Genomic DNA, 15,710 nt, shown 5'->3' with positions numbered 1-15,710 from the left:
ATTTCACTATCGAGACTTTTCTGCCGCGGCGGTGTGATGCACTAACCGCATTGGGCTTGGTGCGGGCTGTGTGGGTGTTTGGTTTCTGGGGGACCGAGATGGGGAATTCAGAGTCAATTGTCTCTTGGCGAACGCGTTGCTGGCGAGAAGAACTGTATTTGTGCGGTTTGATTGATTGCGGCGATGTTGGAGTTTATGGATTTTGTGCAGCAGTCCTTCTACAATGCGTCGCGATGGAGCTACGAGAATAACTACACGAACCTGACGGCCACGTCGAGAGGTAAGCTACATGACCTATGCGCCCAGCGGACTATGCTAACCCCCTCCAGCTCTCCTCGACTTCGATACCCCTCGTGGCTTCCGCGTCGACATCTCCTCCCTCTCCTCACCCAACTTCGCGACCTCCTACGCCCTCGGAAGCGTCGGCCTCGTCAATGGCTCCCTCTCCTATCTCTACACCTCCCTCCCACTCACCTCCGCCTTCGCACAAGCCGGCCGTCTCAACCTCCACGATGTAATCCGCGGCTACCGACAAATTCAAGAACTCCCCTCGCCCTCCTCAACATGGCCACCTCCATCCTCCGACCCATCATCCACAGACGCTGTCAGCCCACCCACCCTCCTCTACGGCCGCCTCTACCTCCCCCAAAGCACCCTCGAAGCGCTCTACCTGCGCCGCCTCTCCCCAACGTCCCAAATCAAAATCAGCGCCGTCTCCTCCTCTCGCCTACGAAACGGCGGCACCCTCCTCGCCCTCCACCAACACGACGTCGGGAAATACTCCACCGAAGCCCTCTACTCCACCGACGGCGGGCTGCTCGGGTTCAAGGGGCTGTACAATTTCGGTGCTGATCCGCGCGTCCCTGCCACCTGCAGTACTTCACCAACGTCCCCTGGAGTTGTATCAGCATCCGCAACACCACCAACCGAAGACCGCATCCACGGCCGCTTTTCCGCCGGCGCAGAAGCCTACTACGGCACCCTCAACAAATCGGGCGGCGTCAGTCTCGGCGGCCGCTTCGCCACCCTCCCTACCTACCGCGGCATCCCTCTCACCGCGACTCTCACTTTGAACCCTCTGATGGGAAATTTCAGCGCTACCTACGCTGTTAAAGCCGGGGAGGACGTCGCACTGTGTAGTAGATTCGAATTCAACGCCTACAGCTACGAAAGCGAACTCGTTCTCGGATGCGAGCTTTGGCGACGGAGCGTGAAATTACCCGCCGTTCGGGGAGGAGGGAGGAGCATGGCAGCGAAACTGGCGTGGAGGAGTGAGGAGGAGATGTTTCCCCCTTCTGCTGCCCCTGCTGCTGTATCGGCGGACGGACTGCCGATGGGGATACGAGTCAATGGGAAGGAGGACGAAAGGGGGGAGGTGACGGGGGTGTTCAAGGGAAGGGTGGATGAGAAGTTGCGCGTTGGCGTGGTGTGGGAGGGGAGGGTGAAGGATCTGCTTGTTTGTGTTGGGTCGACGCTTGATTTGAGACGGAGGGATCAGCCGTTTAGGAGCTTGGGGGTGGAGTTGCAGTATTCGTCGTGAGTGAGTGGGTGAGTGCGCCGTGCGAGATACGTGTGTGCGCGGCGTGGGAGAGAGGGACTGAGAGGCGTGTCAGGGAGTGAGAATAGTGGGAGTAGAGGAAAGGGGAACGGCATAACCCGACCAGCACGCGCTATTGGAGCCAGAGCGGCGTATTACAAACGGGAAAGGGGAGGATCCCCACGACACGATCCTCTCATCCCAGCAGCGTCCTCTTGGAGAGAGGGTAACTGTCATCGTCACTACCACCGTCTCAGCCCGTCTCTCTCACCAACAGCACCCTCGTCTCGAACCAACGACAACCCCTGGCCTCAGCCCAACTCGGCTCGTCCGACCTCGCACCACCCCCACGGGATTCTGGATGCAGCATCCCGTGTCCCCGCCCCGCTCACCGGTGTATTCGCCGTGGTGTGGCCGCCAAGGTAGCGTGTGGCAGGATTGGAAGTGGGAAATGAGGAAGCAAGCCATCCCTTTGTGGACTACGAACTGGCGATGCTTGCGTGTTTTCGCACTACTACCCACTGTTTACTGGGGAATGGAAATGAGGGATACAATCCCTTGTGGACTGCGAAGGGTGTTTTCGCACTACAGTCCCAGACTGTCCCGTCTTTTCGCACTATGAAGTGTTACTTGGGATGTGTGGCTGTGGATGAGGACTGGGAGTTGGGAAGGGGGTGTTGTGAAAGGGTGTGAACTGGGCTGGAATGATGCTGGGATGCGGTGCACCTTGGGGGGTGTACTACTGCACTTCGAGCGCTTCTAACCATCCGAACCCTCCTAACATGCCTACTACTCGTAATATTACATTACGCATTCACACACTCCTACTCGAGTACATCATTCCTCTCACCACACACCACGACCACCATCCATACTCCAATGGTACTACCTGTACCTCACCACAACTCGGCAGTTCACTCGCAAACCCAACCGGCAACCCACATCAACCGTTCGCGCTGAGTGTCATACAACCACACGCGCGCGAGCTGAATACCTAGTCAGTGACATTCGTACTCCCGCGGCGATCCCCTCCCCTCCCGACCCAGCCTAGCGATAAGACACGGTGCGGTGCGGTGAGGTGAGGTAAGGGGAGGTGAGGCGTGGGTAGCACGTTGCAGTTGCACGGTGTGCGACTTGACTTGACTTGCAGTTCGCTCGTGTTGGGTTGGGCGGGTGAGACACGTGATGTGGCACACACAGTGTACGGGTTAAGGGCGAGAAACGTGACGAATTGTGATGTGGGAGGGTAGAGGGGTGTGTGTGTATGTGGTGTATGAGGGTATGAGGGTGTGAGGGGTGTGTATGAGGGGTGTGTGTGTAAATATTCTGGACATGGAGGGGTGTAGTTGGGATAGACACCTTTCTGTGGGGTGTGTGTGGATTGGATGTAGGTTGATTGTGAGCTGTGGTGTGTGGGGTGTGTGTGGATTGGATGTAGGTTGATTGTGAGCTGTGGTGTGTGGATATAGCTGTAGAGCATATGTAGAGCATATATATGGATCCCCACCCGTAGTATAGCAGTATAGTTAGTAGAGCAGAAATAGAAAGAACCGCGGGTAACAATGCCGTCCATACCCACATTCACTCACCTTCCTCGTCCTCCTCCCGCATACAGACCCAATCCACCCTCCCTCCTCCCCCACGCCCTCTCACGGCTTAACCACCAACCCACAACACAGCACACCACGAAATGACGAAAACAGCAGGAGCGAGAGGGAGGAAGTGGTCCGCCCAAGACAAAAAAAAAATCACACACACCCGTAGCGCCCGCCGTGGCGTCCGTCCGTGGGAAAGCGGGTGGGATGTGCGTTTGATGCGTGTCTTTGCGTAACCCGGGGGGATAGGGCCAAGGAGTTTACATGCCCCGCGGGCGGTATCATTGGGGGAGGGGGAGGTACTTGTGTGTGTGTTATAGTTGGGTTGGTGTATGTATGTATTTTCTTTGTTAGTATACGGATTTGGGGATGTGGTGGTTTGGTTACTGTAGGATTATTTTTGTGCGTCTGGTTGTGCGTTCGGGTTTGTATACCCGTGGTGGTGGGGGATTGACGGACTCGTATATATGCTGTGGATAGCGGGTGAGGACATGATGTGTTTATGCGAAGAATTTATATATATATATATATATATTTTTCTTGGTGTGTTGTGCTCGGTAAGAGATTACTGCTGTGTGTGTATGTGTATGTGTGCTTATATGTGCGTGTATGTGTTTGTTGTACTATATGTAATCTTAAGAGATTGTATGGGAGTGAGACATTGAGGGGTTTTTTTTGGTGGGTGGATCGGAGGTGCAGACGCAGGTGTGGTGTGGTGTGGTATGGTATGATATAATTGTGTGCGTTGTTCGGTGTGGGATGGGATGGAGGGGTGAGGAAGGAAGGAGGGATGACGTTGAATGTCCATTGAGGAGGATAAAGAAGATACGGTACAGGGCTGAGATGGGATTGTATGTAGAGTAAAAAAGAGTACTCTAGAAATTGTCTATACACTAAAAAAACCGTACTCCTAAAATTGCCCGTACAGTAAAAAGAAGTACGTGATTGATCGATTGGGGGTGGCCGTTGACCATATTGCTGATACAAAAGTACCCAAGTATCATAAAGTACACTTAAGCACATCAACTACATCCCCCTCCTTCCTAAACCCGCCAAACCACCACCCCATCCCGCCCTCCTCCAAAGTACCCCCCCAAAGTACCCCCCCAAAGTACCCCTACCTCCAAACGCCTCATCTATCCCACAAGGTAACACCTCTCTCTCGCTTTCCCCCCTCTCTCCAGCCACTCACAGCCCTCCAATCTTCCTCATCCCTCCTTAGTCATCCACCGGCCGACACTCGGCAATCAGGACAGGGCTTTTTTGTCCCATCTCACACACAAAAAACCCCGCCAAGTCAGCGCCAAGACGTATTCTCTCAACAAGGACCCACAGGGGTATCCCCCAAGGTGACGCTCCCGCCCGCGCTAAGAGGCGACAAGCTCCAAACAAAGGTGGGTTGGGAGGGATAGGCGTAAGGATCTTTTTTTGCAGTTGTCATCGGGGCGGATGGATGGTGGGGGGGGATTTGCATGGTTTCGTGGGCGTGGGCTGGGATGGGGGTTCTCTCTTTCTTTTGCACATACTGTAGATATCGTCAATTCCTCATCACCGCCTTCATACTGTCATCATCATCGTCGCTGTCACTATAGAAAGAAGAGTGTGCAAATTGGGCGTAATTGATTGTTGCCGCCGTACTCTGATGACCGACTGATATATCTATACCTACACCAACGACCACGCCGCCTTTGTTCTCAATCCCTCATACCGAGAGCCTCATTCATTTCCTCATATACCATATACCATATAGACGGCCATCTACCACCACTACCACTACCTCCTACTACACACGCCGCACACACGCACATCTCCACCACCACCACTAGCAAACTCACCTCATCCACCTCCACCCACCTACCACCGACATACGTGCCACTACATCCCACGTCCGCCCCCTCGTCCACCTTCCACTACATAACCTGCCGCATCCACGCATCCACCGCACCAACAAGGTTACCTACATACCTGCATCCATCCATCAGCCCGCCTACCCCTACCTCCACGCACAACCCACAACGTGCCCCGGTGGAGAAACCAAGACAAGACAAACCAGACGACCCGCCGTCGCCGTCCCAGCTGTGCTACCCGGCGGTCTGTCGCGCGTGTATAAGACATAAGCTTGCCCAGCCGGCTGCAGGAGTTCTTGTTTCTGCTGATCAGTGTCATCATCGGGAGAGCGCTGTCATCGAGAGATTTGTCTGTTTGGAAAAGCTTGATCGAGGTTGATTGATCGAGGAAGAGAAAGAAGAGAGAAAGAAAGAAAGAAAGAAAGTAGAGAAGATATACACATACATATCTCTCACAAGGATTCGACACTCACCTTCTTTCATCTATCACTCACTACCATCAATCATCACACAACACCTCCTCCATCACCGCATACCTCCACCCACAATGTCTGACCTCGAACCACTCCCGCAATGCGGCAGCGGAAACGACTATGACGGCCGCATCGGCCTGCGCATCTCCTCCATCTTCGTCATCGGCTTTGGGTCAATGCTTGGTATGTCTACTCCTCCCCCTTTCCTCACTTCACTCACGTGCCTCCACCCTCATCACATCGAAGATCAACTAACACCCCAACCTAGGTGCTCTCTTCCCTGTCATCGCCTCACGCTCAAAGCGTATGCGCGTTCCCAAATCGGCCTTCTTCGTCGCTAAATACTTCGGTTCGGGTGTCATCATCGCCACAGCATTCATTCACGTAAGTCCACCTTCCCCCCCCCCTTCCCCCTCATCCACTGTCCACCCTCCTCCCCCTTTACCACCTCCACCGTCCACCACTAACACCCCCCAGCTCCTCGCCCCCGCCCACGAAGCCCTCACCAACGAATGCCTCACCGGCCCCATCACCGAGTACTCCTGGGTCGAAGGCATAGTCCTCATGACCATCTTCGCCATGTTCTTCATCGAGCTAATGGCCATGCGCTTCGACTTCTTCGGCGTCAACAAGCCCGGAGCCCACTCCCACGCCCACGACCCCGAATGCGCCCGCCCTCCTCCCATCCCCATCACCGCTGTCGCCACTCACACTTCTGACCTCAAGTCACCCACACCCGACGTCATCGTTCCCGCCGCTGTCCAGCCTGCACTCGATTCTTCATCTTCGTCTCAAACATCGCACAAACACGACGACACACACCACCACGACGACCCCCACGCCGACTGTCCCCCCTCCCCAACCCGCTCGCAAGAATTCTCCTACCCCCCCGGCGGCACCGACCACCTCTCCCACGGGCACCACCACTCCTCCTCCGAGCACCTCGCCGCGCAGCTGACCTCAATCTTCATCCTCGAATTCGGCGTCATCTTCCACTCCATCTTCATCGGACTCACCCTCGCCGTCGCGGGCGAAGAATTCGTAGTCCTCTACATCGTCCTCGTCTTCCACCAAACCTTCGAAGGACTCGGTCTCGGTTCCCGCCTCGCTACCACCCCCTGGCCCGCGGACAGAGAATGGCTCCCCTGGATTCTCGGTGCGCTCTACGGTATCTCCACTCCCCTCGCCATCGCTGTCGGGCTGGGTGTCAGAGAAAGCCTTAGCACGGATGGTCGCGCGATGCTCCTCGTGAATGGGGTGTTTGATTCGATTTCAGCGGGTATCCTGATTTACACGGGGTTGGTGGAGTTGATGGCTCACGAATTCATGTTTAACCAGGAGATGCGACGGAGTAGCGTCAAGGTCGTCCTGGCGGCGTTTGGATGCATGGTCCTTGGTGCGGGTCTGATGGCGGTGTTGGGGAAGTGGGCGTAGAGAGAACATACCCCCCCCAACCCAGACTGTCTGGCCTTTCTGCACTTTTCTGCATGTCCTGCGTTTATATGCGTTCTTGTCGCGCCTTTATACTGAGGCTGACGGCTTTTGTGTTTTTTTGTGCCTTTTTTTTAATGGGTTGTTTGTTTGTTAGGCGTTCGGCTGGGGGAATTTGATGGCGTTGGAAGAGATGGATGGATGGACGGATGGCGAGGATAGTGGTGGTGTGTGGGGTTGTATATAGAACGTAGAAAAACACCCCTCCCGCGCTGGATGCCGGGCAATATAAAGAATGATCCTTCTTCTACTTACTTTTACGTCTTTGAAAATGCGTGTTTGTGACATTATTCCCCAACTGACCTTTGTCCATAACCATAAACCATAAACCATAAACCACAAACCACAACCCACAACCCACAACCATAAATCACACACATACATTACGTTTCCTTCCCCCTGTTTGTTATCCTCTTAATTTATATTACGCCCGGCCCAGCAAGCACATCCCTAACAACCCCCAACTCAACAACCAACCCCCCCAACAACCTCCCCATCTCACTTCTCATCACCTCCACCCCCGCCACCCCACTCAGTGCCTCCACCGACGGCGGCGCAGGGAGTTCACGCCCACACGAACCAGGCTTGACAGCTGCGGTGGTGGTGCGTGTTACTACTGTTTGCGCGTGCGCCGTGGGGGTGGAGGGTGCCGTTTGCTCTGCTGGAGGGGAGCGTGGGACGCTCATGTCGAGATCTATCAGCGGTTCTGCCGTTGATGCGCGACTTGCTGGGTACTGGGATGGTGGGTGTTGGGAGGGGGAGAGACTCATATCCAAATCAATCAGCGACTCCGCCACCGACGCATGACTTTGGGCTTGCTGGGATGACATCTGTGGAGATGGTGATAAACTCATATCGAGATCAATTAACCCCTCCCCCATCGACATGCGGTTCATCTGGATAGGTCGTGCAGATCTCGTCGGTGTATGTGCGTACCCACCGCCACCGTCACTAAACTCCCCCACTGCATCTGTAGATTCACGCGGTGCAGGAAGGGAGGAAGCAAACGTCCAATCCTTTGTCCGGCGGTTTCCATCACCCTCCGTCTCTGCTTCCCGAAGAGGCGTAGGGAGGGAAGAAGCAAATGTCCAGTCCTGCGTGCGGCGCTTGGTATCATCTAAATCAGCGACGGGATGGAGTGGAGGCGGTTTCAACGTTTCATCCCCATCTACGTCTCGTAGCCGACTTCCCCCCTCGTCACGTTCACGGAGTGGTAAATCACCCACCCCATCCGACGGGGAGGGGAAATAATGCGCACGACTATTCCCCTCATAATTAGAGAGCGTATTAGCATCAAAAACCCTCTCAATCGGTTCCCTCAGCGGCTCCAACACCTCCTTCGGCGGCCGCCTTCGCCCCCCTTTGGCGCGCGGAGTAGGCTGGGGATTCTCGGACAGGGTACCAGCATCTTTGGCGGCTGATGCGCGGAGGGTGGAGTTGAAATCCCACTCCTCACTTCCACTCTCCTCAGTTTCGCCAGCCTCAGATGGGCCCGATGCGCCGCCAGACATGAACAGTGAAGCCCTCGTCCCGCCTTCTTGTTCCCAGATTCGGAAGGCGGTGATGAGGTCCACGAGTGCGCTGGTTGGATAACTGAGGGTGGTGGAGTGGATGTACGGGTGTAGTTGCACCTCCCCAATCATCGGCCGGTTACTCGGATCTTCTTCCAGGCAGTACGCTGCTAACCCCCTAAGCTGGACCGAGTACTCCTCCCCCTCCAACCTCGGGACAGCCACCCTCACTCCACTCTCTAGCTGTCCATAAGGGATCCGACTCGAGGCGTTGGGGGGGAGTCCGGTGGCAACTTCGTATACCACGGCTCCGAAGGCCCAGATATCTACTTCTACCCCGTAACTAGGCGAGGAGGAGGAGGAGGAGGAGGAGGAGGAGGTGAAGAGCTCGGGAGCCATCCAGTGCGGGGTTCCAATGAACGTTGTGCGTTTCAAAGAGGGGAGGGAGAGGGTAGCTGCGACGCCGAAATCGCAGAGTTGGATGGCGCCGGCGGTGGTTATGAGGATGTTTGCGCCTGTTAGGGGGAGGGTGTTAGTGTGGGAATTGTTCGGGGGATGAGGGATGGGGAAGGAGCTATGGAGAGGTCGACATAAAGGACACATAGGGAAGGAGCGAGGGGAAACGAGTAAGGGGAAGGAGCGGGGGAAATAGCAATGGAAAGAGCGAGCGGGATATCAACATGAAAGAGCAAATAGGGAAATAGCGATGGGGACAGAGAGAGGGGAAAGAGCTAATAATAACGGAAAGAGCAACCAGGAAGTGTGAAGGGCGAATTCCAGCCATAATAGCTTACATTTTACATCTCTATGAATAATCCCAGCCTTATGCACCCACCCGAGTGCTTCTGCCACCTCCCGCAGAATCGGAATGATATATTTCTCCCCCAGGCCACCTGGCTTAGGTCTCATCTGCACCTTAATCAGTCCTGACACAGAGACATATGGATTCTCAATAGAACAAAAAATCTTACCAACGTCGCAACACTCCCCCCTCCACAATACTCCGTCACCATCCACATCGTATGTCCCACCGGCAGCACATCGATGATATGATTAATATTCCTCGCCTTCCCCTCACTCAACACCTTCAGCGCGCCAATCTCCTTCAGAAACTCACCATACGTATCCGCATACCGCGGACTAGCGGTATCACTCTCATCAATATCGATAACCTTTACCGCCACAACTTCCCCTGTCCGGGTATCCTCGCTACAGAGGAGCGTCAACTTACATACTTACTACGCGCGCGCAGGGCTGTAGATGGCTGAGAAGCACTCACCCCTTATAAACCCGCCCATAACTCCCCTTCCCAATAAGCTCCACCAACACATACGGCGGCGCCGCCTCACCCGCCCTCGCAGCGCGGTCATTAACGCCTCTCTGCGCCTTCTCCCCGTCCTCCACCGCCCGAGTTCTAATGGCGGGGCGCATGTGGAGACGATCTATCAGCCACACCCGCGTGGCGGCCTACACTAAATTTCGCACGAGGAGGAGGGGGCGCTCCACCGCTGGTAGGTGGTATCACAAGCTAAATTTTACTTGTGATATGAGGCGTTTTAGGCATTTCGGTTTGTAGATGGGTGCGGGGAAGGCTCGTAGTGGAAGAACATGGTTGACATGCGGAGGGAGTACAGATTGGATTGTTTGGGGTCTGTGCACGGTGTTGGGAGAGATGCATGAGGCGTCCACGGCGGCGCTTTAAGGGCATTACGGGCGGCCGGTTTCATGCCTGGGCGAGATCATGGCATCAAAGGATCTTTCATGTCGACAAAAGGAACGTGAATAGATGCTGGCAGAAGGAATATTCCGGTAAGTTCGGATTTATTCGCATGATCTCCAATTTAGTATTTCTGTGTCATGTCAGCGAGGCATATACTTTTTGGAGATGCTCCGTCGACTTTTGAAACCGACCACACCGCATGGCAAGATAGGGCTTAGGCACCCGGCAGATGACTGGGGTGCCTACAACTACCGGGCCGGACTCTCTTTTAGGTATCACATTGTTAATTACAGCAGTCCGATTCGTTCAGCTCTTTCTATTATCGAGCGAACGTCAATGCAAGTATATTGTAACAAAAATATGTCCTCCTTGCGAGTGGCTAGAACCTCGCAGATCGACAAACCGAGGCCCATCCTAATCCACTCTAAATCCACTTCATTTAAGGAACAAACTTCTCGCAAACCTGAATGGCCAGCCTCAACGTTGCGCAAACGGGGATCTTCCCTGCCAACCTTGGCGACGGTGCTGTGGTTTCCAAACCACACCACCCGATATTCGAAGATGAGATTGCGGGGAACACCGTCCGAATACGCAGTGCGAGTACGCATTGCGAGTACGAGGCTTATGCGCAGCAGCAAGGGGGGATTCACTTGGCGATTGCAAAATTGTGTGTGTTTGTTGTTCAGGATTTGGGTGTTCCCGGCGCCGCTCACAATGATCGGCACGGAGCCTAATGGTATACGCGGAGAGTAAAGGGGATACGCGTACCGAGGCGCCAATGGGAGCCGTCCGCAACTATGCAAGGTTCGCGACTCCATGATTCCACGACGACGTCTCGTGAAAATGCTGTGGTGCATTAGTTATGTCCGGCGTTCAATTGGCTGCTGGGACCATATCGGGATGCATGGTTGATGACGGAGCGAAACAAAAGAGTGATCTGCGTGCGACGGCGACGAGATCACTCCGCCGAGAATTATATTGCTGTGCTTGCCTTAAGCAAGGTAGTTGCTCCGGCAGCTAAATGCCGGGGGGGCTATAGATGTAAGGGACGGACGGCGCTGCGGATGCTGTCTAGTACTGTATATATCTATCTAGTCCTGCACTTCGTTGAATTGCCCACCCACCCGTCTATACGAATAAGTCAAGATGAAGCTCACTATCCTTTCCACCACACTGGCAGTAGGCGTTGCCTACGGGCAAGGCTCCAACTCCGGCTGGGAGCCCGCTGGGCCAGATGACTGTAAGTTATTGTGATTGAAGAGATCCATCCGGCTTTCCGCTTTTACAAAATACTAATATCATATAGTCCGCGGGCCCTGCCCTATGATGAACACCTTGGCCAACCATGGCTTCCTCCCTCACGATGGCAGGAACATCACCAAGGCAAATGCGGTTCACGCTTTGTCTGCGGGACTCAACTTCGACCCAGCTCTTGCGAGCTTGATGTGGGATCAGGCTATCATTGCTAACCCGGAGCCTAATGCTACTTTCTTCACCCTGTGGGTAACCCCCATAACTTTTCAAATGTAGTTGATGTTAATTATATTCTCAGGGACAACCTCAACCGCCACAATGTCTTGGAGCACGATGCAAGCTTGAGGTTCGTTCTCACCCTGGGTGACAACCGCATCATCACAATACTAACCCCCACCCACCAGCCGCGTAGACGCCTTCTTCGGCAACAACCACGCCTTCGACCAAGCGACCTTCGACGAGACACGAGTCTGGTGGACCGGTCCCGTCCTCGACGCCAACATGCTCGCCAACGGCAAGCTCGCCCGCCAACTCGCCTCCAAGGCCAAGAACCCCGAGTACACCTTCACTGCGAATACTGAGCAATTCAGTCTCGGCGAGGTCGGTGCGCCTATCATCGTTTTTGGGGATCTCGAATCTGCTACGGTCGAGAAGAACCTGATTGATTTCTTCTTTGGTGAGTTTGGACAATCCATTATGGGCATAGCCCGGCCGGGTTTGGGGTGTATGCTAATATGAGATGACAGAGAACGAGCGTCTTCCAGTTGAGCTGGGATGGACTAAGAAGGAGAATCCTGTGACTCTTGAGGATATCATGAGGATTACGGGGATTGTTGGTGAGGCTACGAATCTCTTGACTACACCTAAGGAGGCTCCGGCGGCTAGACGTCGTCGGGACTTGCATTCTGGACGTGGGCTTTAGATGTAGCAAGGGCGTAAACTTCGAAATCAAAGTAGAGACTTGATATCGCTATGTTCTGGGAAATAGGCATGAGAATCTAAACTCTTGATGGTATAAATTGTAAATTGCCCATGTTACTATATGTGGCACTATTTATAACGTTTCGTTTAAGATAGAGAGCAATAATGGTGCAAATGAATAACGAAGAATACAATGTCTCATGGATATTCTTGTTCCATGCAACTGTGAGGTATTGCGCTCATGTGCTGACTTGCTAACTCATGAAGGACAATAGAAGACGCATTGGTGTTGATTTTTTATAAGGCAGCAGAGTTATGTTGCCACCGAGATCTCCATTGTGGAATCGAACCACTATTCCACCCTCTCTTATTTCTGTGCTTTAGTCATAAGTGGCCTTTTGCTTATGGGAGTATAGGCGTCTGTATGAGTGCTTTTTATTTCAATCATATGGAGTTTCAATCATATGGAGACTGTAGTACTAGGGATTTCGGTCGATAGATTCCATTGCCCGTGGGATAATAGCTCATGGTTGGGCCAGAACACCCTCAATCAAGTTTTTACCACGAGAATTTGTCAATTCATTGATTTATGCTACACTATTAACTCTACTTCAGAATTCTAAAACCCTCTATGTACCATATTCAACTACGCATGAGCGACCTTAAATCCACCTGGCATCAGATTGGTATAAATCTTAAGCGGATCATACTTCGCCCTAATCCGCTGAAGCCTCTTCAAATTCTCAGCTGGGTACCCCTGGAAGACAGGTTGATCCGCATCCGCATCATTGAGGTAGATGTAAGGGGACGTGGCACCGATAGCCTCCAGTTGAGTCGTAATGTTCGCGTTGACAGTCTTGATGAAATTATCAATTTTCTCATCATCAGCACTATCGCCCCATGTGAAAGCTTCCTCAACCCAGAAGAGAGGCTCCTCTGCAACACCTTGTGGGCAACCTGTTCCCGAGTTTGAGGCCTCAAGGAATGAAGTCGTGATAGAGTTCCATGCGAGGCCAACAAAGAAGTCAGCAGAGTCAGCAAGACCCGCAGCTTTAACAGCGTCGAAAAATGTGTCGTGTACAATGTCCATCGCTTCTCGCGTGGCGACAGTAGATACGACGTGGAATCGCTGGTTCAGGCCGTGGGACTCCCCTCCTTCCTGGAAAGCGGGCAAGACAGCCTTGGCGAAAGCTCCCATAGTCAAAGTTGTCAACGATGTCATGTTGGAGGACGGGAGAAGGCCGCCTTGGAAATCGCTCAAAATAGCCGGAGTGTTGGTGGCCACTCCGTTGTAAAACAGAGTTGCATCGTATCGGATGCCTTCAAAACCTGTGCCATATCGTGCTACGGGAATGATGGCGGCCTTTGGGTCGGAAGATCCATCGATGACATAATTAAGAATGCTATCAAGCCACAGATCCTTAACTTTACTGCCGGAACCGTATGAGGGGTTGGCAAGGCCGATGGCGGGACTGTCAAAGGTTCGAAGGACAAATTTGGTCACAATGCAGAAGGAGTTTCCGCCTCCTTGTAGCGCCCAGAAAAGGTCAGAATACTGGTTTGAGGCCGTTGCTTCGACGATCTTCCCACTTGCGAGGACACACTGTCATATATATTAGATTTGAAGCATAGGAGCTGGAGATTTGGGGATGCTTACTTCATAGGCACGCACGTTGCCATTGGTTGATGCAAACCCGTATTCTCCGCTGAAGAATGCCATGCCACCTCCAAGGAGCAGGCCTGGGATGCCAACAGGTGCATATCTCCCTCCAACAACCATCTTTCCAGACTTTGTCTCATCGAGATAGATATAGACGTCTCCCCATCTTGGGCCTGGACCAACAGAGAGAGTGCTCTGGTCCCCGGAAAGCTCCAAGGTTTTGAGGTTGGTGCTCGAGATGAGAACTCCAGTGGAATTTATATTCGCGGCTTCTGGAACGGACATATGCCCACCACCACGCATAGCGAAGGGGGTAGCAAACCTGACTAGGTTTTTAACTGCAGTTGACATTTGTTCGGCGCTGGCTGGTGACAGGATACAGGCGGGACCTAACCAAGCTCCTGCGTTCCATGATACTAAAGCATAAGGTCAGGGTCATGTTGATAGTGGGATTCACGTAGCAATAGCATACCTTCGTTTTCAGCGGTATATCCGGCATCACTTGGGAGCAGAGTCATGTTTGGATAGTTTGCCTTGAAGTATTTACAGGCAATGGGCGCTGTGCTTGGTAACTTCGAAGTAGTGGTGGTCAGGGCAGCTCCGCCCATGGCCATTCCGCCCATGGCAAGAAGATATGTACTACGCATGCTGAAAAATATATCCGTTGATATGAAATGTATCAGTGCACTATTGTATGATGAAGGAGGTGTCCCATTCGATATTTTGTGAGAATCATCCGCCCTTTATATCGCTCCAGCTTCATGCAAAATTATCCCGCCAAGGAAGCAATTCGTCACCGACGGCCTCAGAGAGAATATTAGAGTAAGCATGTCCCGCTCTTCGACCCAAAATCGGTATGAGCCGCGAATATACAAATATATATTGACTAAATCGCGAATGCGTCAAGTCTAGCCTCGTACTCGCACCCGCGAAATGATAGCGCCTCGTACTCGCACCTCCGCAAAATGGCATTGCCCGTTCCGCCGTCGGCGGGACTTCATAGTTCGGGGCTAATGATAAGCTCCGTAGCAAGCTTATGTCCACATTAGTGTATTCGATAGCCACAGGGGTATATTAGTGACCGTTTCATCTCCACATGCACGTTGGCGACGGGCATGATGCTGTGGACTATAAGCTCCTCCATTGAGCTCCTCCATCCTCCCGTTACTCAGCCTGGTATGGATGACGCGGAGAATTATTCACTCTCGCCACTGTAATTCCAGGGTACTACCACCGGCGCTCGGGTAGTATGCGCGATAATTATCGGCCCAGAGTAGCGCATAAGTTGGCATACCTCATTGATATATCGGATCCTGAAAGTCTTGCCGGTTGTTCTTTGGTCCTTAGGGTTGAGCGATGTTCTTCACTATCATGATGTTAAAGCATTGGCCAAGGCCGTCCGTTACCCCCTGAGCATTTGCCGAGGCGGTACGTCACTGCTTCGTACTGCATGTGGCTATGTAAGATAGCAAATTTTGTTTCAAAGCTAATCTTGTCATCCATCGTTCTCCTATCCGTACATCGCAAAGGGTTTAGCGTATATAATCTATAATATTTCTGAGAGCCGGGCCCATCGGAAGCTGTCTTTTCGTCCTATACGAGAACCGTTGTCGTCGCCACTTGAACTCATCCGCTTCCCCGCCCTCGTTCTTGAGCTAAGAATCGCCATCACCACCGCCAGGGAAAACCTCTTCGCAGGCT

The 15,710-nt window shown here is 53.1% G+C and overlaps 5 protein-coding genes across 5 annotated transcripts; 3 read left to right on the top strand and 2 right to left on the bottom strand.

The window, feature by feature from the left end:
- The first annotated feature begins 121 nt into the window (after window positions 1-121).
- MDM10 (protein of unknown function DUF3722) lies at window positions 122-3,095 on the top strand. The gene is made up of 2 exons (XM_018272798.2): window positions 122-280; window positions 330-3,095. The coding sequence occupies exons 1-2, from the start codon at window positions 184-186 to the stop codon at window positions 1,538-1,540; spliced, it is 1,308 nt and encodes a 435-aa protein (XP_018132493.1). The 5' UTR covers window positions 122-183; the 3' UTR covers window positions 1,541-3,095.
- A 1,558-nt stretch (window positions 3,096-4,653) lies between these two features.
- Window positions 4,654-7,144, top strand: VE01_03301 (uncharacterized protein). The gene is made up of 3 exons (XM_018272797.2): window positions 4,654-5,635; window positions 5,721-5,836; window positions 5,930-7,144. The coding sequence occupies exons 1-3, from the start codon at window positions 5,527-5,529 to the stop codon at window positions 6,884-6,886; spliced, it is 1,182 nt and encodes a 393-aa protein (XP_018132494.1). The 5' UTR covers window positions 4,654-5,526; the 3' UTR covers window positions 6,887-7,144.
- Window positions 7,145-7,362: 218 nt separating this feature from the next.
- On the bottom strand, window positions 7,363-10,325 carry VE01_03300 (uncharacterized protein; the record flags this gene model as incomplete). The annotated part of the gene is made up of 4 exons (XM_018272796.2): window positions 9,734-10,325; window positions 9,426-9,663; window positions 9,249-9,363; window positions 7,363-8,969 (listed from the first exon to the last, which is right to left on the bottom strand). The coding sequence occupies exons 1-4, from the start codon at window positions 9,883-9,885 to the stop codon at window positions 7,363-7,365; spliced, it is 2,112 nt and encodes a 703-aa protein (XP_018132495.1). The 5' UTR covers window positions 9,886-10,325.
- A 638-nt stretch (window positions 10,326-10,963) lies between these two features.
- Window positions 10,964-12,507, top strand: VE01_03299 (uncharacterized protein). Its single transcript, XM_018272795.2, has 5 exons — window positions 10,964-11,414; window positions 11,481-11,673; window positions 11,727-11,774; window positions 11,833-12,104; window positions 12,175-12,507. The coding sequence occupies exons 1-5, from the start codon at window positions 11,321-11,323 to the stop codon at window positions 12,348-12,350; spliced, it is 783 nt and encodes a 260-aa protein (XP_018132594.1). The 5' UTR covers window positions 10,964-11,320; the 3' UTR covers window positions 12,351-12,507.
- Window positions 12,508-12,919: 412 nt separating this feature from the next.
- On the bottom strand, window positions 12,920-15,547 carry VE01_03298 (uncharacterized protein). Its single transcript, XM_018272794.2, has 3 exons — window positions 14,482-15,547; window positions 14,007-14,425; window positions 12,920-13,952 (listed from the first exon to the last, which is right to left on the bottom strand). Exons 1-3 carry the CDS (start codon window positions 14,654-14,656, stop codon window positions 12,996-12,998), a joined length of 1,551 nt encoding a protein of 516 aa, XP_018132595.1. The 5' UTR covers window positions 14,657-15,547; the 3' UTR covers window positions 12,920-12,995.
- Between the last annotated feature and the right edge of the window lie 163 nt (window positions 15,548-15,710).

Source organism: Pseudogymnoascus verrucosus (assembly GCF_001662655.1).
Source record: "Pseudogymnoascus verrucosus strain UAMH 10579 unplaced genomic scaffold scaffold_10, whole genome shotgun sequence".
NCBI lineage: Eukaryota > Fungi > Ascomycota > Leotiomycetes > Thelebolales > Thelebolaceae > Pseudogymnoascus > Pseudogymnoascus verrucosus.
Note: the sequence above shows the minus strand (reverse complement) of the source record. Positions and strands in the feature narration are given on the sequence as shown.

What these genes read in the sequence shown, in the direction of transcription:
- MDM10 (XM_018272798.2), top strand. Translation starts at nt 184, where the DNA reads ATGTTGGAGTTTATGGATTTTGTGCAGCAGTCCTTCTACAATGCGTCG. An exon ending in CCTGACGGCCACGTCGAGAG is followed by an intron (nt 281 to 329) that starts GTAAGCTACATG and finishes AACCCCCTCCAG; the next exon opens with CTCTCCTCGACTTCGATACC.
- VE01_03301 (XM_018272797.2), top strand. Translation starts at nt 5,527, where the DNA reads ATGTCTGACCTCGAACCACTCCCGCAATGCGGCAGCGGAAACGACTAT. An exon ending in CGGCTTTGGGTCAATGCTTG is followed by an intron (nt 5,636 to 5,720) that starts GTATGTCTACTC and finishes ACCCCAACCTAG; the next exon opens with GTGCTCTCTTCCCTGTCATC. An exon ending in TCGCCACAGCATTCATTCAC is followed by an intron (nt 5,837 to 5,929) that starts GTAAGTCCACCT and finishes AACACCCCCCAG; the next exon opens with CTCCTCGCCCCCGCCCACGA.
- VE01_03299 (XM_018272795.2), top strand. Translation starts at nt 11,321, where the DNA reads ATGAAGCTCACTATCCTTTCCACCACACTGGCAGTAGGCGTTGCCTAC. An exon ending in GCCCGCTGGGCCAGATGACT is followed by an intron (nt 11,415 to 11,480) that starts GTAAGTTATTGT and finishes AATATCATATAG; the next exon opens with TCCGCGGGCCCTGCCCTATG. An exon ending in CCTGATTGATTTCTTCTTTG is followed by an intron (nt 12,105 to 12,174) that starts GTGAGTTTGGAC and finishes ATGAGATGACAG; the next exon opens with AGAACGAGCGTCTTCCAGTT.
- VE01_03298 (XM_018272794.2), bottom strand. Translation starts at nt 14,656, where the DNA reads ATGCGTAGTACATATCTTCTTGCCATGGGCGGAATGGCCATGGGCGGA. An exon ending in ATATACCGCTGAAAACGAAG is followed by an intron (nt 14,426 to 14,481) that starts GTATGCTATTGC and finishes CTTATGCTTTAG; the next exon opens with TATCATGGAACGCAGGAGCT. An exon ending in GCAACGTGCGTGCCTATGAA is followed by an intron (nt 13,953 to 14,006) that starts GTAAGCATCCCC and finishes TATATATGACAG; the next exon opens with TGTGTCCTCGCAAGTGGGAA.